Source organism: Crocodylus siamensis, chromosome 12 (genome assembly GCF_052110815.1).
Source record: "Crocodylus siamensis isolate JL-2025a chromosome 12, ASM5211081v1, whole genome shotgun sequence".
NCBI classification, from domain to species: domain Eukaryota; kingdom Metazoa; phylum Chordata; order Crocodylia; family Crocodylidae; genus Crocodylus; species Crocodylus siamensis.
The window spans coordinates 31,895,039-31,922,071 of NC_143406.1; the positions used below are offsets into that span (position 1 = coordinate 31,895,039).

The following is a 27,033-nucleotide window of genomic DNA, read 5'->3' on the forward strand; positions in this document are numbered from 1 at the left end:
TGTACACAGTGATTTTTTACTGCACATTACATATCTAGTCCACAGTAAAGCACCTTGTGTAGACTCACCCTTAATGGCACAATAAGATCTGATCCCCAATCCCAACAAACCCAATGATGTGAGAAGATATGACTGGGATCTGATCCCTGATTCCAACAGTCACGCCATTACTAATTGCCTCCCCCTGCACTAGCAAGTTTAAAGAGAAGTGCCAGCAGGTCCAGCTGGGGCTGACAATCAGATGATGACTGGTTCTGCACTAGGGTCTCCCAGGCGTTCTGGAGCCAGGGCTGCAAACCAGTTCATTGTCAGGGCCAGAGCTAGTGATGAGCTGGTTGTCAGCTCTAGCCACAGACAGCACCAAGGCCAATTCAATTTCCCAGTGTAGTAAGCTGACAATCAGCTGATTGTTGGCCTCAGCTGGGACTGCCCTGGGTCTGGTTCTAAACTGAGACGGTCTGGGTTGGGCTGGCAATCAGCTAATTGTTAAAATCCAGAACTTGGCAGCTCTGGCCAGGTTCTCGGGTGCAGGGAATCAGCAGCTCCCAGGGCACGGGGAGGAACCAAAAGGCTTCTCTGGCTGGGGACTTCAAACTATGTTGGGAGCCTCTGATCCCCAGGAGGCTGGCTAAAATTGCTGAGAATAAGGTTTAAGGCACCCAGAAGGGAAACCTGGGAAAGCTGCCTCAACTCATTAAAGCTCCCTGAGTGCCAGGAGCCAGAGACTGGGGAAGCCTCTACCCACTGCCAGGGATAAAAATGCCCTGGGGAGCTTTAAAAAGCACAGCTGCAGCCTAGGTACAGGTGTACTTTTTAAGGTTTTCTGTGCATTGGAACCCATGGTGCAAAGTATGGGTACCCTGGAAACTTAAGAAGTAGGCATGCAGCTGGAGCTCCCAACTGCACACCTATTTTTTAAAGTTCTGGAGTGGTGAGCCCAAGATCAGGGTGATGCTCCCTAACATTAGGCTCATGGCATTCCCCCTCCTGCCCCACAAGTCATTTGCCTCTGGAGACTGGGTGGAGATACCGGGTCCAGGATGTGGTGCTACCCCCGGTCCAGCAGCAGGCAATTCTTTCAGGCAGAGGGCCACTTACAGAGTTCTGGCAAGCTGTTGAGGGCCCCACCTCTTGGCAGGTGCCTCAGCCCCTGGTCACCATGTTAGGACCAAATGTCCCACCCCCTTATCCCTGACCTTTGCCACCAGAAGCCCCTTTCCATGCCCCTAGAAATACTCCTTTCAGGTCTGCAATCTCAGAACCAGCAAAATAACAAATATTCTAAAAAAATCAAACATCTACAACTATCATTAATTTCATTTAAAAAAATATTTTTGTTCTGATTTACATGTGTTGGTGTAGTATACACAGAGGTGATCACACAATAGCTCAAAATGAAGTCTTACTCTTGTATACTGTAGGGGAGTGGGAGGCATAAGGGTATGTGGGGTACGGAGAGGGTATGGTTGTGTGCGTGGGGGGGTTTATGGGATGCAAGGGAGCATGTGGGTATGTGTGTGGTTATGCAGGGTGTGGATAGGTATGGGGCTTGTGGGCATCTGCGTGGGGGTGTGTGGGTGGTACTTGCCCTACAAACACACAAACTACATAGTTTGGGGGGAGGGGGCGCTTAGGGGTGGGGCCAGGCCAGCCCTGCTCCTGAGTCCTGCCAGCTTCCCCTGGCTCCCGTAGTCTTTGACAGGGGGCCAGGAGCAGATAAATAATAATTTTCTAAATTTCTTAGGTGCTCCGCAGGCCGGACAATGGCCTGGCGGGCCGGATCTGGCCTGCAGGCCATATTTTGCCCACCTTTGGGTTAGCAGAAATGGAGCATAAAGAGCACAAGAAATAGGTGAATACTGTAAAACTAGCCATTGGCGAGAAACCCTAGATTTTTTTGGCAAACGTATTTCTAAATTAACAAATACAACAACAACTTCACTTACCCATGCTACAAACTCAACTCCACTCTAGAAATAAGTACATTTCATTTAATCGTATAATATACTTTACAAAAAGTGCGCCTATCAAAAAATAATTATGAATATACATGTGACAAATAGATTTTCCCAATTTTTTTATAACTCTTAAAAATATAAAAACTTAACGTTATGAGCTTTTAAAAACACGATTTGTGGAGAGAACCCAATCCAAACAACAGATAATCAAATTTAACAGAAAAAAAATTACTGCTCACCCCATAACCTTACTTAAATACAAAATTTAATGATTCTTTGATAATATCCCTTTTAATGATGGCAGTTATTTCAGAAAACCTTTTACTGAAAAGGTAAGCAGGACCTGAAAGCACAATAAAATAGAAAATGCAATATAAATATAGTTCCTTGCCTGATGCATTCATGTTCAAAAGATGACAAAAGAGCTTTGAGAAGTTACATATTCAATTAGTGTTTCAAGGTTATGCCATAGTGAGTGCGTCTCTACGTACATTTATGGCACCACTGTTGCTGTGCCATCATTTAACACTTCCTTTTGGAAGTACTGAAAGACAGTGTATTAACAGCTGGAACTGCTTTGAGCACACCATGCATGGTTATTTTTAGGCACTATGCTGCTGTAGTAATGCGCTAACCAGGGAGTGCATCATTATGACAGCATAGCTGTGGCATCATGGGTTTTGCCCACGGATGCTACATTGCCATAGCACATTGCTACAGTGATGTAGCATCGTGTGTAGACGTGCCTGGTATATTTTGTCTTCATTTCCTTAAATGTGCTAGTATACATCGGCTATATTCCCAATAAGCAGTACAGAGGAAGCTTGTCTTAATTAGGAATTTCAGTGGAAAGAAACTAGGCACCTTGTGGATGAGCTCAGAAAAAGGTTCACTGCATGACACCCAGAATGAAAGAAGGTACACTCCTTAAGAGAGAAGGGAATAAAAAATGGTGGAAAAGACTGACTTCTGTAATGAATAAGATGAACCAAGACAGAAGCATGTAAGCAGAAAGAGGTGGAGTTAAGCAAAGCTTTGAAGAAAGTTATGAAAGTCCTAAGTAACTGCATACTTGAGTGACCACATTAACAACAAAATATCTAGAGTGCCTTATATTGCACCACGTATTTACACTGCTTACTTGTCTCTAGTTAAGCTGTATTTCCTCATATTTCATTCCACTTCAAGTATTAATATAGGCTGGAGCCAACTGCATTTTCTGATACATACACAAATAGCAAGCTTTAATATTTGGGTTACAAGCATGGGAGAAAATTGTTCATATTAAATGGTTTTCCATATTATATAGTTTTAAATTTGAAATGATACATAATTAAATGATTTTTAAAAATATATTTAAAATTTATAATTAACTCTATATTCAAGACAGAAACATTCAGCATAATGTTTTAAAGGCTGTTCAATAAGAAGGCATGGGCAAACATTATCATTTAGATTGGTTTCATAGTTTCTAGGGTCGGAAGGGACCTGAGCAGATCATCTAGTCCGACCCCCTGCCATGGCAGGGAAGAATACTAGGGTCAAACGACCCCAGCAAGATGTTCATCTAATCTCCTCTTAAACACCCCCAGGGTAGGAGCCTGCACCACTTCTCTTGGAAGCTGGTGCCAGACCCTAGCCGCCCTGACCGTGAAGTAGCGCCTCCTGATATCTAACTTAAACCTTCCCTCTGCCAGCTTGAACTTTAAATGAAAGTTAACCTGAAACAAACACACAAGCCCATTAAATTGGTTTAAAACTGCCAGTTCACACTACATCAGTTCAGTTTTACATGTGGATACCGGCATTTTATGACATGAGTTTGGTCGGTCCTCCAAGCATCTTACACTGCATCACTGTTCTTCCCGCACCTCTGCCACAACTGGCCACTCTGATAAGCCCTATTACCCCTACTTTCCTCAAATTTGACAAGCCTTATTACCCCTACTAACCCCTATTTCCCTCAATTTGACAACATTTATCAATAAGCTCTTTTATGCTCTCACTCTCAACTCCTCCCCCGCCGAAATCCAGAAGTGTAGGTCTCCTCAACCCCAGCCACTCCATGTCAGACAAGCACACTGCAGACTTTGGTCAATTACAGGTTCCTAAGGTTTACTGAACTTAGGTTTAGGGACAGCAGAAAAGTAAATCCCCCATCCGCCGTAAAGCTGGCAAGTCAGTCAGCAACACAGAAGTCCTTGACTTCAGAAAAGCCGACTTTGATAAGCTCAAGAGGCTAGTCAGTCAAGCCCTCAGGGACCATGACCCCAGGGAGAGGGGAGTTCAAGAAGAGTGGTTGCTTCTCAAGGAAGCGATCCTCAATGCACAAGCTAAATCTGTCCCAACACGGAGGAAAGGCAGCAAGAAGGCACAGCAGCCCTCCTGGCTCTCCAGGCACCTAGCGGACCTCCTGCGGCTAAAAATGAAAGCCTACAAAGGATGGAGGACGGGATTCACCTCCAAGGAGGATTACTCTGCGCTGGTCTGGTCCTGCAGGGAGCAAACCAGGAAAGCCAAGGCTGCAACTGAACTCCAACTAGCTTCAGGCATCAAGGACAATAAAAAGTCCTTTTTCAGATATGTGGGGAGCCGGAGGAAAAGCAAGGGCAATGTTGGACCCCTGCTAAACCAGATGGGGCAACTGACAACTGACGCCCAGGAAAAAGCCAACCTATTAAATAGGTACTTTGCGTCAGTCTTTCATCAGTCACACGGGATGCCCATGCCTGCTATGGGACAGGGAGATCTGGATGATGGGGATACTCTACCCTCCGTCAATGCTGACCTCGTGAAGGAACACCTTGAGAAGCTGGATACCTTCAAGTCAGCCAGCCCTGACAATCTGCACCCCAGGGCACTCAAGGAGCTGGCGAGCGTCATAGCCCAGCCCCTGGCACGGATCTTTGAAAACTCCTGGCGCTCTGGTGTAGTGCCCGAAGACTGGAAGAAGGCCAATGTGGTGCCGATCTTCAAAAAAGGGAGGAGAGTGGATCTGGCTATCTACAGGCCCATTAGCCTGACTTCTATCCTGGGGAAGATCTTAGACAAGTTTATTAAGGAGGCCATCCTTGAGGGACTGGCCCAGGCTAACATTCTTAGGGATAGCTGGCACGGGTTTGTTGCGGGTAGGTCTTGTTTGACCAATCTCATTTCCTTCTATGACCAGGTGACCTATCACCTGGACAAGGGAGAAGAGATTGATGTCATATATCTTGACTTCAAAAAAGCCTTTAGTCTGGTATCCCATGATCACCTCTTAGCCAAACTGCCCAGTTGTGGCCTTGGCTCTACCATGATCCGCTGGCTGGGAAATTGGCTTCGTGGTCGGACCCAGAGGGTTGTGATTGATGGCAGTCACTCATCATGGTGCCCTGTGACCAGTGGGGTCCCTCAAGGCTCTGTCCTGGGACCCATACTGTTCAACATCTCATTAACAATGTGGACATTGGAGTCAGGAGTGGACTGGCCAAGTTCGCCGATGACACCAAACTTTGGGGCAAAGCATCCACGCCAGAAGATAGGCGGGTGATCCAGACTGACCTGGACAAGCTCAGCAAATGGGCAGACGAGAACCTCATGGTGTTTAACACCAATAAATGCAAGGTTCTCCACCTTGAGAGGAAAAACCTGCAGCACCCTTATAGGCTCGGCAGTGCTACGTTGGTTAGCACTACAGAAGAGAGAGACTTGGGGGTCATCATTGACCACAAGATGAACATAAGCCTCCAATGCGATGCTGCGGCTAGTAAAGCAACCAAAATGCTGGCGTGCATCCATAGATACTTCTCGAGCAAATCCCGGGATGTCATTCTCCCCTTGTACTCGGCCTTGGTGAGGCCGCAGCTGGAATACTGCATCCAGTTTTGGGCTCCACAATTCAAAAAGGATGTGGAGAAGCTTGAGAGAGTCCAGAGGAGAGCCACGCGCATGATGAGAGGTCAGGAAAACAGATCTTACGATGACAGGCTGAGAGCCACGGGACTCTTTAGCCTGGAAAAGCGCAGGCTCAGGGGTGATCTGATGGCCACCTATAAGTTTATCAGGGGTGACCACCAGGATCTGGGGGAACGTCTGTTCACCAGAGTGCCCCAAGGGATGACGAGGTCGAACGGTCACAAACTCCTGCAAGACCGTTTCAGGCTGGACATAAGGAAGAATTTCTTTACTGTCCGAGCCCCCAAGGTCTGCAACAGTCTGCCAGCGGAGGTGGTTCAAGCACCTACATTGAACACCTTCAAGAGTAAATTGGATGCTTATCTTGCTGGGATCCTATGACCCCAGCTGACTTCCTGCCCTTTGGGCAGGGGGCTGGACTCGATCTCCCGAGGTTCCTTCCAGCCCTAATGTCTATAAAATCTATGACTATTCTACCTGGAATGCTAGGGCACTGTACGTGTGGACATCTCTGACCTGGGGCAATAGAAATCTGTTCACAAAGTGACGTGGTTTGGGTTAGTTCACTTGTATCCATAACCTTAGAAGTGTATGTGAACGAGTGGGCAAGCCAGAAGCAATTTCTGCATGTAATGATTTTTTAAACCACTTGCTATTTTGTAGACTAAAATTGTTGTCTGTCAACAGGGTTTATTTAAAACAGTTAATTTTTTGGAGGCCAAATCAAACACTTTGGCATCCACTAAGCCAACGTGCAAATTGATTGGTTCATATTAAAATACTGCTGATTTTAGTCTTGTGGTATTTGAAAGGCTTCTTTAAAAGTAAGATGTGCTGGGTTCCACAGTACTGTACTAGCATACAAAAGAACTTGTACAAGTTACTTTTTTTTTTTTTTTTTTTTTTTTTTACTGATTCCTTTTCAGTACAACAAACATGCTAGCCTTTTAAAGAGCTGTTGAATTACCTTTTGCCACATAAAAGACTATTCAAATACACTGTGAAAAAGATTCAAGTTTCTTGTCTGCTCAAGAAGTATTAAGTGATGACCCATCAGGCAAGAGACACATACGCTAAAGCTGCTTGGGAATACCTGCTACACAGGACCTATCTTCTAAGAAAAAAAATCGTCAAACAGCAAAGGTACACTTAAAATAACAACCATAAAAAGCATCTGCAAATAAACAAAAAGGGAGCTCATACTTAAAAATAACTTATTCTCATTGGGCATAAATTCTGGCAAATTTTCATTCGTTTCAGTGGTGTCAGGATGTTCTCCACTGTTTCTTTGTGGTTTTTGTACCTGTATATCCTTTTCCTACACCTTTTAAGAGAATATATTGATATTCTAAGTTCTGAAGCTATAACCTTCTGTTTTACATCAAAAACATTCCTGTAAGCATTACTGTAATTCAATGCTTCTATTCCTTTAAGCAGCACTTCTTATTTTAAACTACTTGCAGAAGAGACAAACATATGGATTAGATTTCTGAAAAATACCTTTTTTATTTCAAGAAAAATATTCAGAGGTTGCAACTGTAAAACAATGTCACTCAAAAATGACAGTATTAGGCTTACCCTTTAACAGTGTTAAATGAAATTTCCTTTTTAAGACTTCTATTAAAATTAAAAAAAACACCAAGTGATCTCTAGGATTGACATTTTCAGGACATATGTGGAGCACAGTACTGGAAACAGCTGAAGTTACACAGATACAGCACAAAAATATATAGCTCATATCCAAGATCTTAATCTACTAGTCACTGAAATCAATGTGAATCTTCCTATTTAATTGGTTGGGCTTTCTATTTTTAAAGGTAAAGCAGTAAAAATGATAATGGAGTAAATTTTGCAATTAGCCAATCAGAATGTAAAGAAGCATTCAGACAAGTAGCACAGCGCTGCCATGACGGTGGGGACACAGGGGATGGTGGAGGCAGGAAGAGGAGCGGGTCTGGCCCAACACTGCAGTAGTGGAGGGGGGAGAAGCAAGTCTCCTCCCCACCCCCTTGGGCCCACTCCTCCTCCAACTCCCCTCCCCCCCCATGTCAGCCCCGAGCCCACTCCTCTTGTCCCCCCACTGCTGCCAGGTCAGTTCAGGCCCCGCTGCTTCCCCCCACTCACCCTGCCAGCCTAGCTTCTCCCCACCCTTGGGCCCAGTCTTCCCTGGCACTGGGTCCAGGCCCGGTCCTCCCCTCCCCACACAGCTGCAGGGGGAAGCAGGCTTGGACCCCAAGCAGTAGGAAGGGGGGAGCCAGTCGGGGGGGAGGGCTCCATCCCTCCCCACTCCCTCACCTGGTCATTCTTGATGGGCAACTGGCTAGTATAAAACATTAGTCATATATTCATTTTAAAATCATCACATACCATTTATAGATGTATGGCAAAGAAAGCTAACTGAACTGATTTTTTTAATCACATTCAAGACTCGGTTACGATTCAACTGTCAGGTCTGCATTCTCTTGTAGTGATGCAAGTTGGTTAAATCACCAAGTTTAACCCCAAATGAAACATGGTTAAAATTCCAAGAAACATTACAGTAGCATAAATGTTACAGCTTATATGAAGGTATCATTCAATATCAATATAATTGCTACGTCTTAGTGGTGCACTGATAGAGATTTTGGGGGCTGATACTGATACCTGATATTTAAGAAGGCATAAGGCTGAAACCAATTCGATTTCCAATACAGCTGATAAGTCCATGTGATGGAATGGGGGAGGGAAGGGGCATGGAAGGGGCAGATCAACACCCCTCATGGTGAGGGAATGAGATGGGGCAGGGCAGACAGAACGAAGCCACGACTCATCGGGAGAGGTGGCTCCCACCGCTGTTTGCACTCTGAGAGGGCATGGGGGGGTGCACCCCCAGATCTGTGCAGAGCAGGGCAGGCGGGCTGTAGCTCTGGACTGGAGCCAGGGCTGCGCGAGGCTCTTCTTGCTGAGGGCTGGCCTCAGGGTGGTGGCTATGAAGGGAGCTGCAACCACCCCAAATTTTGCCAGATCTCTGCTCCCAGCACCGCCGCCGCACACCCGGTGCAGCCCCAGCTCTTCTTGGTGCCTGGGTGGAGGTGAACCTTTGAGCCAGGGCTGAACTGGGCGCACCATAGCAGCAGCGCTGGGAGCAGAGCTGTGGCAAAACTTCAGGTGGCTACAGCCCCCTCCCAGCGCCTGGCCTGAGCCAAGCCCTTGGCAAGAAGAGCCCCATGCAGCTCCAGCTCCAGACCACAGCTGCAGCTCACTCACCCTGCCCCATGCAGATCCGGGGGCACATGCCTCCTGTGCCCTCCCAGGGTGCAAGCAGCAGCAGTAGCCCCCCCCCCCCCCATGAGCCATGGCTCCATCCCATGCCTGCCCCCACCCTGGTTGGGCAGAGCCTCCCCCCTACCCAGGGGGGGAATTGATCTGCTCCCTTTCCCTCCCCCTTTCACCACATGGACTTACCAGCTGGAGGCAGCTCTCCAAGCTGCCAGCTCTGCTCTTGCTTGCCTGTGTGCTGTGCTGCTACTGAGCACAGCACCGGCATTTATTGGCCAAATTATTGGCCCCAATTGGGCCAATTTCCGATACAGCCAATTTTCTTTATATTGGTACCGATTTGATATCAGACTGATGTATCGGTGCACCTCTACTAAGTCTGTCTATGTCTTTAGTATGGATGAAGCAGCAGTTAGTAACCATCAAACAAAATAACACCATCTTTTTTCTAATGAAACATATTCTTATAACTTTAATTTCCAAATAGAGGCCGCAAGCCAAAAGAATACAAACAGAATTCAATGTAGAGAAAACAATATTAACCAGCAACAGAACTAGTTACTTTGCCACATTTTATGTTTTGTTTTGTTTCCATGTAGTATAGCAACAGCTATAGGGCTCTTATTGTCTTCAATGGTTAGGGGGCATTTCCTCATTACATTAGTTCTAAAATAACTTGATGCATTATAAATTCTACAAAAAAAAGTACTATTTGTTTTGCATTACTCACTGCTGAAGAGAAGGCCAAATTTACTTTTTATACACTGGTAGTGCCATGTAAGCCACCCTAGTGGTCATATGGAAAATTTCTGCTGTTTGCAAGAAAAACTATCTACCTAGGACACCACAACTGCCTAATATTTAATAAAAAATGAAATGGCCACATTTTACTCTTTTTTTTTTTTTTTTTTTTAAATGTTATGGCTCTCAGGTTCTGCTCACATTTCATATACTTGAAAGCAGATTACTTTTTTTTTTTCATATAAGGCAATTTGCTCTATGGCCCTGGCCTACAGACAGAACTTGCTTGACCCAGGATATTTCCCCATTTCAATTTAATATTAAAAGGTGGAATGTGAAGCAGGGAATATAATTCCCTAAATCTAAATACATTTTTTTTTATATCTGTGTATTTCATTCACCAGTGGAGAAAACCTGTGTTATACCCAGCTGAAGAATCCCATGCTGCAGGACCTCCTCAATGCATCAACATATCAAAGTTGGAATCCAAATTAAAATTCCACGGTGGTTAGGACGTGTTTCTAGCAATATTACTTTTAAAGATCATTTTAAGTAACTAAGTCAGACTAGAGTATTAACACAGTATTCATCTGCAGCTAAGCATTCAGTTATCCCAAGGAATTTTTGGAAACAAAAATCAAAATAAGGCATTTTGATCAAAAGATTTCTTTAAAGGAAAACATACTTTCCATATCTTCTGTAATTACTTGACTGCCAAAACTTCTAGCTTAGGCTTTTTTCATATACACCAGATGCCTTAATGGAGTCAGTCACAGATCATGTCTCCTATCTTAATCTATTCACAAGAAGCAAATAATAAAAGAAAAAATTTCTATAAATCAGATTAAAATGACAGACAGTTTGTTTAGAAGTTTACCAAATGGAACGACCCTGCTGGAATTCCTTCAAGTAGCCTGCGAAAATGTCAGAATATATTCTATTTAAGAGGTCACAGTCCCTAGAGAGCTCTGAGTTTTGGCCTGTATGTCTTTTCACATGCTTTAATATTTGAAAATTGTTCCTTGTAGACACTGACTGATGCCCTGGGAATGCTAGGATTGTGGGAACTGGCAGTACCCATGACAAAGGCAGACTTAATGGGAAATCAGTACCTACTCAGTTTGCTCTCTCATCTTTTAGAAGATAACATTCAAATACATATGGGGAACAAAAAAAACCCAACCAAACAAACAAAAAAACCACACATTAGCAGACATTTGTTGTTCCTATTGACATTGTTTTCAGAGTTTTGAAAAACAAAATTTCAGAGACTATAAAAAAGGACAAAAACCTACTTAATTGCAACATTCTGCATTTCAACTAAGATTAAAGTATTGTAAGTGCTAGTACACTTTATTTCAAGTATAGTAGAATGTGTTTTCATATTAATTTCCAAGGATGATTTAAAAAAAAAAGAACTGAAATGATGAATATCTACCTTTTATGCATTTATAAATGTATTTTTACTTTTTATTGGGCTTTTAAACTTTCGTTAATATCTAACTTAATATTGTAATCTTTGCTTAAAAGGGCAAATTCATTACGAGACTCAATACATTGAAAAAATTGTTCAATACATCAAATGAAAACTTTCTGCACTATATACAGGCAGTCCTCAGCCATGCAATTAATTCCTGAAAACCACATCTTGCCATAAGTTGAAATGTTGCAACTTGGAACCAATTTTCACATAGGAAACAATGTTATAAATGAGCGACTGGCTCCTGAACCAAGGCCCAATGCCCTATTTTCACAAAAAATAACCCAGAATTTTGTATTCAATCAATTACAGATAAGTAATATAGCTACATTAACATATGTATAATGTAAATAGTGATCATATTGATTTGGAAGGACTTCTTTGAGGTGACTTTGCTGAACTTTTTGAAGGACTCCTGGTTGGACTTTTTGAAGGGTTCTTGGCTAGAGTATTCTCAGGAGTCTTGGCTGCAGGTTTTTTCTGGAGTCTTGTCTGCTTTCTTAAAGAAAGTGTCCAAGCAAGTTTGGACAGATGTTCTCCAAGGAGATGCGTGGCACAGCGAACTTGTTCGCTGGTATGGCGTCGCGTCGGATCAAGCATTGTAAAGTCGAAACTGATGTCAGAAAGTTGAAACATGGTGTCAATTAATAAACGTTGTAACTTAATGTTGTAAGTCAAGGACTGCCTGTACGCAGCTACAGAGTACCATCATAAATGTATTCATGCCAGACACTGTACTCGTATCTTTTTTTTTTTTAAATAAAAAAAATTACTTGTCTAGAATTTACATTAGTATTGCCCAGATCTCATTATTTTCAGTTTAGTAACTAGCAGGATAGCTAAAAAAAACTCTGAACTCGAATTATTCCAACTGGTTTTCTAGGTTGTTTTATTCTGCTGCCTATTGTTTGCTCACTGGTTAGAACATATAAAGACTAGATTTCGCCTTTCTTTTGGTTTACAGCTGGTGTTTCAAATAGCTTTTTAAAACCATCCCCACCAAATTGTTTTCTTCCTGTAAGTAAACACCATGAGTACCGAGTTGATGATCATCCAACATCAACTTTGTTGGGTTGACCAAGTCATCCAGACATCTGACTCCAGATTCCTGAAGCAAGTTTTATTCTCCCAGCTCAGCCAAGTTGTACACTCTGAAAGAGGTTAGAGGAAGTGCTTCAATGATGTCCTCAAGGCCAACTTAAAAAAAATGCAACATCAATGTCAATTCATGGGCCACTAATCACCCAGGACTGCCCCAAATGGAGGAACAGTCTGTTGCAGGGATCTCAGTACTTTGCCGTGGCATCAGCAGCGTCACAAACCAAATCAAAAATCTAGCACCACCCACCCCACATGGAAACACGTCCAAGCCACAGTAGAGTCCGTCAATCCTGGATAGGCCTCATCTGCCATCTTTGGACATGCAGATAAAACAACCATGGAAGACAATCATCCTCAACTACAAGGGATTGCCAAAGACAACAATTATGATGGACAGATACAGGAGCTTCTCAGTGAGGCACTGCTGGAATGCCCAATACTGAATGCCCTGTGCCCCTAAAACTATTCCAACCATTCTAAGCTGGTCCAAAATAAATCACCCACCAATTTTCACCTATTGCTATATGACTGAGTCCCTGCCAGTTTCTGAGTTCTCTACTATTTGTGACCAACTAATATTTCTGAAGAAAATTAAAAAATCCTTGAGAATCCTTGGAGCTCTAAGTACCTAGAAGAGAACTCCAAATTATAAAGCTTGTATTAAGTGATAATACATATTTTTAATAACTTAGTCACTGTTAATGTTTTAAGATTTATAATGTAAAATGCTTGTTCTAAAACCAACAGTACATTGTGTTATGTCATCCAGCAAAACAGTCTAAAAATTCATAACACATACTCTGCACCACAATTAAAGTGTGAGAAGTGCTGAAGATAAAGTTCTAATTAGAATTTGTATTTCATAGCCTTTTGATGATGAAGACATCTGTCTGAAAAGTGACATTATTTGTGACTTCAGAGATCATGCAGTACATGCAGAGATTCAGGCTATTTTTCTGCTGATAAATGAAGTATGCAATAGCTATCCCACTGAAAAAAAATAAAATAATGGGGTAAGGCATTTACATTTTACTCAAGATAAATTAGGCAAGGTGAACTATGTACTCCATGTAGGATGTATACTGCTGACCTCATCTTGCTACCCAATAGTAAAAATTACAGAAACCTTGTTTATAATAAGATTTTATAGCAAGGTAGAGTGAGTGAGTTCCTACTATTTCCTTCTTCACTGATGGCCTCTTTTTTACCTTGTATTACTACCACTATAATGTTTCCCTTTGGCCCTTTTTTAAAATCCCTGCTTTCTCCTCCACCCCCAGAGATGTGGGGTGAAAAATTTTCCAGCCCTTAATTTTTCCATGGGAAATTTTCCATTTCGAAAAATTCATTGTTTCATAAAATTCATTAGTAACAATGAATGGATACCAATACAATATTAGGCAAGCTTGGCAGTTTCAAAGTTTTAATTAATGTTTTTCAGATGATTATCCCTAGGAAGTGTGTGAGTACCATACATGTTTTATTAATTTGTAAACAGGAGGGTAAATACACTCAAATAATAATCCAAACCAAAAATCAAGTATGAATTCACCTAATTGGCTATGCAGGTCAAATCAAAACCAAAGCTAAAATTCTTATTTAATTTCAGACTAAGTGAAAGCAAAACCAACACTAAAACCATGATTAATTTTTGTTTCACTTTCAGTTCAGCAAACAGACAGCAGTGTCTCATTTCTTTTCTTGAGCTGGGGAAGTTGGAAGTGTTTGAATAAAATCTGTTAGTTTTTTAGTGCTTTTGGTTTCAAGTAGCCATAATGATGCCTAATCAGAAAAAATGAGTGTGTGTGGCATCATTATTAGTGAAGTTCAAGCCACTGAAGGAAGGAAGAAAGTTGGTAGATGTAAATATTGTGGACAGGAGTATGTTGACAATGCAACAAGAATGAAGAAACATTTAATAACATGCAGAAACTGTCCTGAAAGAGTACAGGCCATATACAGAAAGCTAATACAATAACATGGTGGAAAAACATCATCTGAGAAATCTCTACTTCAGGAATCCTATGCAAGTAAACAAATTAATATGTTAAACAACACACAGTATAGACTAGTATCTATATTGTTTTAAAACATTATAATTTTAAAGTTAATGCAACTCTGGACTATTGTTTATTTATTTAAAATATTTGTATCATGCTTTTCTGCTTGCACTAAGCACCCAAAATGGCATACGGTTAACAATATAATTTTTAAAATTACATATTAGATCAATAGTTAATTATTTCAACCCAGCAGAGCGAGCTTAGTCCTCTGGCTGATGGCAGAGGCCAGACTACACTTCCCTTTGGCTCTGCAGTCCCAGGGCAACTAAGCAGCAAGATGAGCAGCAGAATGTTCTTTCTGGCATTGGAGGGGAGGAAGCAAACTCCATGTCACTTCTCCTTCTGATGGCTGAAGCCAGACTACAATAGGCTAAAATAAAAATCTTTGCCCCCTTTTGTTGCAGGAACTTGGTAGCTCAAGTGAAATAGCAGATTTGCAAAGAATGGAATATTAAAATGTTGAGCTGCCAGGTCTTGGAGAAAAAGCAGCAGGATCCTTGATTTCTAGGTAACTGTCACCAGATATGCAATCCACCATGGAGTAGCTGTTCAAGACAGTCAAGCTTTTATCAAGCTTTGTGGACAAAATGTCAAAAGAAGATCAAGAAGAAGCAGAAGAGACATTAGCTCGAGCTATATTTGCAAGTGGTACACCTCTTTCCATAACTGATAAATCAATACTGGAACGAACATTACAAACTAATTCGCCTATCATATAAGTTACTGTCACGTTATCACCTATCACATTTTCTCTTAGATAGAGGGTATGACAGAGTTCAAGCAATGGTTACTCAAAGGATTGGTCAAGCAGAATCACTGACTCTAGTTTCATATGGATGGACTGATATACAAGGAAAGCCTTTATTGAACATTCTGTTAGCAGCACCTGAACCAATATTCCTGAAAGCAATTGCTACCAAATTTTCTGGTCATACAGGTGAATATGCAGCCAAATTACTAAGTGAAGCAATTGAAAGTGCAGGTCCCTCCAGGGTACAAGCCCTTGTAACTGATAATGCGGGCGACAAGAAAGCTATATGGCAAATATTAAAGGCAAAGTATCCTTATTTAATAGTATTTGGCTGTCTTGCTCATGGGTGAATCTTCTGGCAAAGGACATGGTAAGTGTGAATACAATAAAAGAAATTAATGGCAAACTGAAAAGCAATTGTGAAGGTATTCAACAATCATCATGTTAATCAGACTGAAGAAGCTACAGAAAGAGAAGAAGGGGAAGGAAAGTGCACTTTTATTGCCAACAGAAACTAGATGGGGCTTGGCTACCAAGTATTTACATAGCTTGCTGTGCAGAAAGAACTGTTTGCAGTATGCTTCAATAGATGACACAGTATCCCAGATTATTTCCATGAACCTTCAGAAACAGATTCTTGACAATGATGTGTTATGGGTTTGTGTTCAAGGAGCATTCAAGTTGTTACTACCAGTTCTGGTGGCTATCAAGAAACTTGAAGAAGATACACCAAGCCTTTCAAATATTCTAGAGATATTCAGACAACTAAATGAAAATCTAACTGAGCTTTTGCCTTCTTCACCTTTATCCAAAAAAGAAGTAAAACAAATGTTTACTACAAAACCTGAGTTTTTGCTCTCATCCAGTTCATTTGGCAGCAAACCTTTTGGATCCTCAACACAGAGGACAACATTTATGAGAAGATTAATTATCTACTGCTCTTGATACTATTATGGAAGTAGCTAAGAACGTCCCCAACTTTGACAAAATAGCTGTGATGGCAAACATTACCGAGAACTGCAGAAAAGAAAAACTTTGGAGCAAATATATCATTTGGCAGGAAGCAGAGAATGCGTCTCCTCTCACGTGGTGGAAGGGATACTGTAATACCCAACTGTTGTTCAGGATTGCTCCAAGGATCCTAAGCATTCTTCCAACAGCAGCTTCTTGTGAACAGAACTGGAAGGCTTTCAGCTCAATCAAGACATAAAAGAGGAATAGACTAACAAATGAGTGCACTGCTAAACTTGTTTCTATTTCTCAAAATCTTCAGCTGGAGTAGTATGTCCAGTTTTGAGTGCCACACTTCAGAAGGGATGTAGATAACCTAGAAAGGGTTCAGAGGAGGACCACTGGTCTGGTGAAAGGCCTACAGAAAAAACCCTATGAGGACTGATTGAGGGACCTGAATCTCTTCAGCCTCCACAAGAGAAGGCTGACAAGTGACCCTGTGGGTGTCTACAAACTCATCGGAGGTGACAGCAGGAAATAGGGGATATGATGTTTGCCAGGACGCCCATCAGGGTAACTAGAAACAATGGCCACAAACTGAAGGAGAGCAAATTTAGACAGAACATCAGAAAAAAAAATTCTTTACAGTGAGGGTTGCCAAAATATGGAATACGCTTTCAAGGGAGGCGGTGCTGTCCCCTTCCTTGGAGGTATTTAAGAGGAGATTGGACAAACACCTGGCTAGGGTCATCTGACCCCATTCCTGCCCAGGGCGGGGGGGGGGGTTGGCCTCGATGATCTAATAGGTCTCTTCCAATTCTAAAATCTATGAAATACATGCTATTTTGTATTGTCTTTATGCTTTTATAAGTATTCCAATACCAATAATTTATTTCCACATAGAGCTTTGAATTTGTTTGAATATAACATTTATACCACATTAAGTGTGCTGTATTTAATTTTTTTCAGTTCAAATACTTTTGGCTATTGGGACATAAAATTAACACGGGGTACTTTTTTAGTTTTGTTACTAAATAAGTCAAATAAACATGCCAAATCAGATCACTCTCTAGTTAGGGCATTGGAAAAATTTCTCGAAAACCCACATCTCTCCCCTCCTCTCCCGCTTTACCTTTTTGTTTCTCCTTTTTACCTTTTTATAATTATACTACATCCACTCATACTTGTAGCTTCTCTCATTCCTGTTTTCCTGATCTCCATCTACTTCCCTATTCTACCTTGTATTCTATCACTGTAATGTCTCCCTTTAGCCTTCTTCCCCCTGCTCTCTTCCTCTTCCCCCTCCCCTCTCTTATTTACCCTTTGTCTTTCTAATTTCTACTTATTTATATTCTCACCAACATCCTGCCACACTATTTTAGTTTCTCACATTTCTTGGAGTCTCAGAACAGCAGAGACTCCCAATGCTTGAAGAAGGATGACTGCACCTGAAAGCTTGCTAAGAACTTTTTCCAACTACTCAGTTGGTCTAATAAACATATCTACTCAAAGAACCTTGCCTGCCTATATCCTTAGGCCAACATGGCTACAACCAAAAACCCAGCAACATTATGATTTATCTACGAAACGTTCCTCAAGTGTAGGACACCAGAGGTCCTACTTGCTTCCTAGGTCAGGTCTGTCATATGGATATTTCACTACTGTGCCAAAAGGAACAGTGTTGCCATGTACATTAATTTATTTTGTTCTGAAAAGAGAAAAATATACACTTCTACTAGTTATTTACCTTTATACCATACTCTTGAAGAATGCAAGTCTAAGTCTAAAAAGGTGAAGATGGTGAGGTGCATACGCTTCCTGAAATTAATTCATTTTACAACAAAAGCAACCTACATCTTGATTCAAGCCTAACTATTCCATATTTACTGTAATCACGAAAACACTGTTCTACTAAGTTGCCTTGTGAACATCAACAATGATGGAAAATAAAAAAAATTTAAGTATAAATCTTGTTCTTCTTGTGGTGTTCACCCTTAGACTACTCTATGAAACAGAAATTCTACTTTAAAATCTCGAGTTTAAACACCTGTTTTGCTAAATGTCTCTCTTAATTATCTTCAGGTACCTAATGATGTTACAGTTTCCTTGCAAAATACAGTAAAATTGACCAACTCATACTTGCACTCTGTATTTGCTAGAGATTATAAATTTAACACATTTTTAAAAGTTGACCAAATATTTCCAAGTTGGTGGTTTAAATTAGAAGCACACATAACATCTTGTGTGTATCTTGTAAATTGCAACTGTAAACTAAGTTGGTTGAGAGATATTGCATAACAAACAACAATGCTCAAACTTTAATACAACTATTGGAGATGAAGAGGGAGAAAGTTAAACAAAGATTTAGCTTGAAGAAAATGAAGAATTAAGCAACAACATCTCAGTTAAAAAAAATCATATCTTAGCAGGAAGGAACAAAGGAGAGCTCTTCATATAATCAATTTTGCACTTACCATTTTTCCGTTCTTTGAGGGGGGGTAAGTACTGATTGGGCTGCAATGACAGTTCCTGAAATTCATGAGCAACTGCTTCACTATGAGGACTAGGAGCAAGACGTGTTAATGATCCTGAATCATCCTCAGTGTCTGCTGTCCCTAAGTGATCCATTGTGTCCAAATGGCTGAAGAAAGGGAAAGCAAGTGGCCTCTTAATCACAGCAGGTTGACAAAACTGATAAGGGGGAAAGGAAAAAAAAAAAAAAAAAAAAAAAAAAAAAGACATCAGGTAACCAAAGGTAGAACAATTACTTAATGCTTAATGCATTTTAAGGCCATCCAACATTCATCGCACAACAAAATTCTCTACAACAACATTTTTTTAATACCAAATAAAAGCTGTACTGTGTAACTCTTTTAATAAGGCTCTGAGATGATGATTTTTGAGCTTTGGTTCACAGATGACAAGTGCTCTATGTAGCTCTTGGTAGTCTCCAGAAAACTAACAGGTCATATGATCATTATAAAATCAGAAAATTAGGGTTTAAAGAGACCTCAGGAGGTCATCTAACCCAGCATTTCTCAACCTGTGGCTCATGACCCAAAAGTGGGTTGCAAGAATATATGAAGTGGTCGCAAACACACTTTAAAAATGGATCAGCAAACTCTAAAAATGGAGTCTCCTTTAAAAGGAGAGAAAAAAAGTGGGAAACAATGGCTTTTCCCTTGCAGGATGGAAAAGTTCCAGCCTGCGAGGGGCTGTTTGGAGCTGCTGGGCTCCCCGCACCCCTTGCCCCATACACCCACCTCCTGCCCCACACACTGAGTGAGGCCTGGGGGTGGAGGGCACTGGGTCTGAACTGGCCTTGGGTGTTTACAAATAGGTCCTGGTACAAAAAAGGTTGAGAACCACTGATCTAGTCCCTGCTCAAAGCAGGACCAGCCCCAACTAGAACATCTCAGCCAAAGCTGTCTACCTTGGTCTTAAAAACCTCCAAGGATGGAGAGTCCACAGCTTCTCTGGGTAACCCGTTCCAGTGTTTTACCACCCTCCTGATCAGAGAGCTTCTTCCTAATATCTAACCTAAACTTCCCTTGCTACAACTTGAGACCACTGTTCCTTGTTCTGTCATCTGCTCCCACTGAGAACAGTCCAGCTCCATCCTCTTTGGAACCATCCTTCAGGTAGTTGAATGCTGCCAGTTAATCCCCTCCCTCTTTTTTCCAGACTAAATAAGCATATTATGATTTTTTTTCCTTGTATTGTCTAAATTTCAAAAAGCAAACACTTAATTTCTTGCATATCACTCCCCCTCCCACCCAATAAGATATGTATCTTGTTTTTGGAAGGCAAAAATGAAGAAAATTTGCTGCATCAGATATTGGCCTGATGGGGCCAATAATTTGGCCAATAAATATCTGTGCTGCACACAACCGCAGTGTGGCACGAAGCAGAGCCAGAAGCATGGAGAACTGCCTCTAGCTACTAAATTGGAAGGAGGGGGGAGGGAACAGGTGTGGGGGGAGCAGATCAACACCCCCTATGGTGAGGGAGGGAGGGGGACCCCAGAAAGGAATGAGGGGTGTCCCCCATCTGCATGGGCCGGGTGGGTGGGCTGGAGCCAGCACCGTGTGGGGCTCTTCTTGGCAAGGGCTGGGCTCACAGTGGGCACCAGCAGTGCTGGGAGGATGCTGCATCCACCCCAAATTTTGCCAGAGCTCTGTTCTAGCCCTGCACTGCCAGGCACAGCCTAGATCCATGTCCTGCCTCCACCAATGCGCTGGGAAGAGCTGAGGCTGAGCCAGGCAGCTGGCAGCAGTGGCAGCACTGGGAGCGGAGCCGAGGTGAAATTTAGGGTGGCTACAGCCCCTGCCCAGCTCCCACTGAGCTCAGCCCCACCCAGAAGAGCCCCAGAGCAGGAGTTGGTAGTGCTGGAGCCACCCCAAATTTTGCCACAGCTCCACTCACAGTGCCACCACTATCACCAGCCACCCGACTCAGCCTTGGCTCTTCCCAGTGCATCGGTGGAAGCAGGACATAGAGTTGGGCTGCGTCAAGTGGCACAGGGCTGAGAGCAGAGCTGTGGCGAAATCTGTGGTGGATGCAGCATCCTCTCAGTGCTGCCAGTGCCCGTTTCAAGCCCAGCACCTGCTAAGAAGAGGCTCCAGCCTGCCAGCCCATCCTGCACAGATTCAAGGGGTGCTCCCCTCCCCATTGTCCTGGGGTGCCTATGCAGCGTACCTCTGTCCCCCCACCAGTAGCACCTGCCCCCAATGTCTCCCACAGGGAGGGAGATCTGCCCCCCCATGCCCCTTCGCTCCCCCTCCTCTTCCACCACAAGAGAGACTTACCAGCTGGATGCAGCTGTATCAGATCAGTATCAGTTGATATGCCTCCTTATCAGTATCAACCCCCAAAATCTCTATTGGTGTACCCCTAGTTAAGAATTTTTAACAGTTTCAAATATATTCTTTTATTTTCACTCACTTTAAAAAAAAAAAACAACTTTCTAAATTCTCACTTTTGGACCCTAGACAAGACAGAAATTTGGGGGGGAAATTTCCTTCAGCCTTTCTCAAGTTCCCCATTTTAAAACTATTGTTGCACTTTCTCCACCTACAGACACTCAGAACTGAGAACTACCTGAACTTCGGGATCTGGGGGAATGCCTATTCACCAGAGCACCCCATGGGATGACAAGGTCAAGCAGTCACAAACTTCTCCAGGACTGTTTCAGGCTAGACATAAGGAAGAACTTCTTTACAGTTAGAGCCCCCAAGGCCTGGAACAGACTCTCACCAGAGATGGTGCAAGCACCTACTCTGGACTCCTTTAAGAGTCAATTGGACATTAATCTTGTTGGGATCCTGTGATTCTTCCCGACTTCCTGCCCCTGGGGCAGGAGGTGGGACTTGATGACCTTCCGAGGTCCCTTCCAGCCGTAATGTCTATGAAATGCACAGATCTAATATACATCTACTAGAGATGAGGAAGACTGAGGACAAACAAACAATGGCTAAATAACATTATAAGCAATGTAATAAAAACACTGACTTTTTCATATCAGAGAATATTATCAGAGCTTAATATCTCTCTGCCCAATTTGACTAGTATGTTATATTAAAGTGAAAGACTGAATAAAGCCCATGATAAAGTAACATGCTTTTCCTGTGGAACCTCAAAATGGAGTTAAATTTCCGTCCCAGCTATTTGAATGAGCTATTAATAATGACATATGCAAGAAACACTTTAAACTACTTAGGCAGTAAAAAGGAGCATTTGGTTGCCTCAGGCTTACAGAAAACCTATCCAACCAGTTTACCACGCCCCACAGGACAATGGGATACATCTCTTCTGTACAGCTGAGCAAAATGGCAGCTCCTTGTTTTAAGAAAAATATGTATCTCATATCAGTAATACCAGGCTGTCCTTTACTATCCAATAAACAAATTTAAATAGGTCCCTCTTTAGATTAACAACTTTGCTGAAGTTTATTAAAACTACATAAAAATGTATGAGCTCTGACATAATTTTGCCAAACTTGACATCATATCATGGTAGCACTCCACTGGGCCTGATGCTTACGCTCCACTGGGGCTGATGCTTAATGGTGCCAGGCCTTACACAAGACACATGATACAGACATGGTTATAGCTTTGTTATAACGTACTGAGGAACACCATCCACACCTCTACTTTGACCCATCTGAACATGTACTTGGAGCGCCAGGTGGCACAGCAATGTGAAACACAAAAAGATTATTATGAAGATGGTCTTTATCATGCAAACATTAAGGCAACAGAAAATGAGAAAAGAACATAGAAAAATGCTTACCAGACAAGTGAATAAAGCAGAGGACAGATAAGTATATAGCTAGGTAAAACCAATAAGGGAAGGAATAAAATGGGAGAAAGAAAAAAGGAAAGAGATTAACTAGTAGTTTTTAAAACCACCTTTACAGCAGAAAAACAAATCAATAAAGGGTTGTACAGATCATCTCTAGACAATTCCTGCTTTTTAAATCATAGAAAATTAGGGTTGGAAAGAACCTCAGGAGGTCACATCTACTCCAACCCCCTGCTCAAGACAGGATCACCCCCAACTAGATCATCTCAGCAAAACACTGTCTAGCTGGGTCATAAAAACCTCCAAAGATAGAGCTTGCACCACCTGTCTGGGTAACCTGCTCCAGTGTTTTACTACCCTTCTAGTAAGAAAATTCTTCCCAAAATCTAACCTAAACTTACCATGCTACAACTTGAGACCATTTTTCCTTGTTCTATCATCTATCACCACTGAGAACAGTTTAACTCCATCCTCTTTCAAACCCCACTTCAGGTAGTTGAAGGCTGCTATTAAATCCCCACTCAGTCTTCTCTTCTCTAGACTAAATAAGCCCAGTTCCTTCAGTCTCTCCTCATAAGTCATGTCCCCCAGCACTCTCACTGTTTTTGTGGCCTTCCATTGCACTCTCTCAGATTTGTCCACATCCTTTCTGTAGTGGGGATCCAAAACTGAACACAGTACTCCAGATGTAGCCTCACCAGTGCTGAATAGAAAGGAATAATCACTTCCCTTGACCTGCTGGCAACACTCCTACCAATGCAGCCCCAGATGCCGTTAGCCTTCTTGGCAACAAGGGCACACTGCTGGTTCATATTCAGTTTAACCCTCAGGTCCTTATCTACAGAGCTGCTGCACAACCAGTCAGCCCCCAGCCTGTACTGATGCATGGGACTGTTCTATCCTAAATGCAGGACTTTACACTTGTCCTTGTTGAACCTCATGACTCTTTCTGGCTGAATCTTGCAATTTGTCTAGGTCCCCTGAATCCTAGCCCTACCCTTCAGAGTATTTACTACTCCCCGCAGCGTCATGTCATCTGTATAATTCCTGAGGGTGCAGTCTATGCCATCTTTCAGGTCACTGATGAAGACACTGAACATAACCAGCCTCAGGACCAAGCCTACTAGGGCTGTGCAAAACAAGCCCTATTCAATTTAGATTCAGCCTGAATCAGGGATGGTGATTCGATCCACTGTCCTTGATTTGATTTGGCCGAAACCAGATCTGAAGATTCGATGCTGATTCAGTGAATCAGTGATTCACACACAGGCACAGGTTTAAAAGTTTTTTCTACGTACCCTGAGGTAGCAGTGCAGCTCATGACCACTGCGGTGCTGGGGCGCATGGGAGCGTCCCCACAGGAGTGCGGGTGGGGGCGGGGCGGGGCGGCTCTCCAGCATGCTTGGCAGTGAATCTGGAAGTGGACCGAAAGTACTTCCGGGTCTGCCAGGAAGCGTGCTGGGGTCACCGGCTATCGGCCAAGGGGGGAGCCTGGGTGCCCCCCCCCACACCCAGGAGGCACCAGTCACCAAGCCAGAGGAGCACGGGGGGGCTCCTCTGTGCACTCCACAGTGGACCAAGAAGTGGACCAGAAGTAGTTCTGGTCCACTTCCAGGTCTGCTGCTGAATGTACTGGGGAGCCCCCCGTGCTTCTGTGCGATGCTGCATCTGCCCCACTCAGAGCCCCTGCTACCTAGAGGTATGTAAAAAAAACATCTGAAGCTGTATCTATGTCCAAATCGCTGAATCTGTCTGAATCTCTCCAAATCTTTTCAGAGGGCTCCATGGTCACCTCCCCTTGTGGGGTCTGCTCCCTTTTGGGGTCTCTGGCACGCCAGCTGGAGGAGCTCCAAGCCAGAGTCCAGAGACTGCGTGCCATCAGGGACTGTGAGCAGGAGATTGACTCCTACTGCCAGGCCCTTCTCCCCTGGGAGCCAGAGGGTAGACCACCGTCTCCCTCCAGGACAAAGGAGGACTCCAGGACCTCCCACTCTGTCCAGTCAGGGCCATGGACCAAGGTGGTCAAGGGCCCTAAGGCCCACCGCACCAAGGCCCCTCCCCGCTGGAGCTCAGCAACAGGTACACACCTCTTGCTGCTCCAGCAGAGCCTGCTGAGTTGCCAGCTTCTGCAGGCAACACAGGCTCAACTGCAGCTACCGCCCCCACTCTCCCCAGGTGTTTGTTGTGGGAGACTCCATCCTGATGGGGACTGAAGGGGTAATCTGCTGCCCCGACCCTTTAGCCTGGGAAGTCTGCTGCTTCCTGGAGGCCCGCATCTGGGACATTGTGGAGAGGAGCCCTAAGCTCCTCCAGCCCACAGACGACTACCCCATGCTCCTTATTCATGTGGGCAGCAATGACATGGCTCGGAGAGCTCCCAGCAGGGTCATGAGGCGCTATAAGGATTTGGGAGCAGGGCTAAAGGGTTTGGGGGCACAGGTGATGTTCTCGTCGATCCTCCCAGTCTTGGGCTATGGGCTGAGGAGGGAGAGGAAGATCCACGTAGTCAACCAAAGACGGCAGCACTGGTGTCATTGGGAAGGCTTTGGCTTCCATGACCACAGCCCGCTCTTTGGTGAGAAAGGCAGCGAGCTGCTGGGAAGAGATGGCCTCCACCTCTCTTCCCTGGGGAGGAGGCTCTTCTCAGTCAGACTGGCTGACCTACTCCACCGGGCTTTAAACTAAGCCTGCTGGGGGACAGGGGGACTACCGCCATTCCTGTCCTGCTGAGCAACCCTTGCAAAGCCAGCAGGCCAAGGCACTTAAGGAAGCCCACCCCTGCCCCAGCCCCGGTACAATCTGTAGGTAAGGCAAGAGCCCCCAGGGAGACACTTGTTTTGCCTCTACACAAATGCCAGGAGCTTGGGAAATAAGCAGGAGGAGCTCGTCCTCCTGCTTAAATGCAAATAATTATGAAGTCACAGGGATAACAGAGACCTGGTGGAACTCCACCCATGACTGGACCACGGGTATAGATGTCTATACCCTGTACAGGAGGTATCGTGTAAATAAAAGGGGTGGGGGTGTAGCTCTCTATGTTAAGGAAAGCTATGCATCCCTGCAAGCTGATATTGAGGACCAGGGTGGACTGGAGACCCTCTGGGTTAAAATCCATGGGGAACATAGCACAGCAGACACAATGGTGGGAGTCTACTACAGACCTCCCACCCAAAGTCCTGAGCTTGACCAGAAGTTCACCCAGGAACTGGCTGAAGCCACATGTTCCAGCACCATGGTTGTCATGGGTGACTTCAATTACCCGGACATCTCATGGGAGGATCACACAGCAAAATCCGAGCAGTCTCAAAGCTTTCTCTCGTGCGTGGGTGACCTCTACCTGACTCAAGAAGTCTACAGGCCAACGAGAAGTAAAGTGGTGCTCGACTTGGTACTGGCAACTGGGGATGACCTAAAATCGGCAACCTAGTGATGGATGGGAAGCCGGGTGACAGCGACCACGAGCTGATCACCTTCACCATCCGCCATGAAGCTGGCACGTCAGTCAGCAACACAGAAGTCCTTGACTTCAGAAAAGCCGACTTTGACAAGCTCAAGAGGCTTGTCAGTGAAGTCCTAAGGGACCATGACCCTAGGGAGAGGGGAGTTCAAGAAGAGTGGTTGCTCCTCAAGGGAGCAATCCTCAATGCACAAGCTAAGTCTACTCCATCTCGGAGGAAAGGCAGTAAGAGGGCACAACAGCCCCCCTGGCTCTCCAGGGACCTAGCAGACCTCCTGAGGGTAAAAAGAAAAGCCTACAAAGGATGGAGGATGGGATTCACCTCCAAGGGGGATTATTCTGCACTGGTCCGGTCCTGCAGGGACCAAACCAGGAAAGCCAAGGCTGCAACTGAACTCCAACTAGCTTCAGGCATCAAGGACAATAAAAAGTCCTTTTTCACATATGTGGGGAGCCAGAGGAAAAGCAAGGGCAGCACTGGACCCCAGCTGGACCAGATGGGGCAACTGATGCCCAGGAAAAAGCCAACCTATTAAATGGGTACTTTGCACCAGTCTTTCATCAGTCCCATGGGACACCCATGCCTGCTACAGGAGTGGGCGGTCCGGGTGAGGGAGATCCCCTGCCCCCTCCATTAATGCTGACCTCATGAAGGAACACCCTGAGAAGCTGGATACCTTCAAGTCAGCCGGCCCTGACAATCTACACCCCAGGTTACTCAAGGAGCTGGCGAGCATCATAGACCAGCCTCTGGCACGGATCTTTGAAAACGCCTGGTGCTCTGGTGTAGTGCCCGAAGACTGGAAGAAGGCCAATGTGGTGCCTATCCTCAAGAAAGGGAGGAAAGTGGATCCGGCTAACTATAGGCCCATCAGCCTGACTTCTATCCCAGGGAAGATCTTAGAAAACTTTATTAAAGAAGCCATCCTTAATGGACTGGCTGACGCCAACATCCTGAGGGATAGCCAGCATGGGTTTGTTGCGAGTAGGTCTTGTTTGACCAATCTCATTTCCTTCTATGACCAGGTGACCTATCACCTGGACAAGGGAGATGAGATTGATGTCATATATCC

The 27,033-nt window shown here is 43.9% G+C and overlaps 1 protein-coding gene across 8 annotated transcripts in view; it reads right to left on the reverse strand.

The window, feature by feature from the left end:
• The window catches only part of MRTFB (myocardin related transcription factor B), a 220,742-nt gene that overhangs the window by 99,176 nt on the left and 94,533 nt on the right, over positions 1-27,033 (reverse strand). For 5 of the 8 annotated variants that reach the window (XM_090023893.1, XM_090023891.1, XM_090023894.1 and 2 more), the window contains one exon: positions 18,675-18,891. The exons of 1 other annotated variant lie outside the window; for it this stretch is intronic. In XM_090023893.1, coding sequence (XP_089880019.1) covers positions 18,675-18,828 — 154 coding nt within the window. In that variant the 5' untranslated portion in view covers positions 18,829-18,891. The remainder of the gene's footprint in view (positions 1-18,674; positions 18,892-27,033) is intronic. 2 more of the 8 variants (XM_090023897.1, XM_090023898.1) reach the window with 1 other exon arrangement.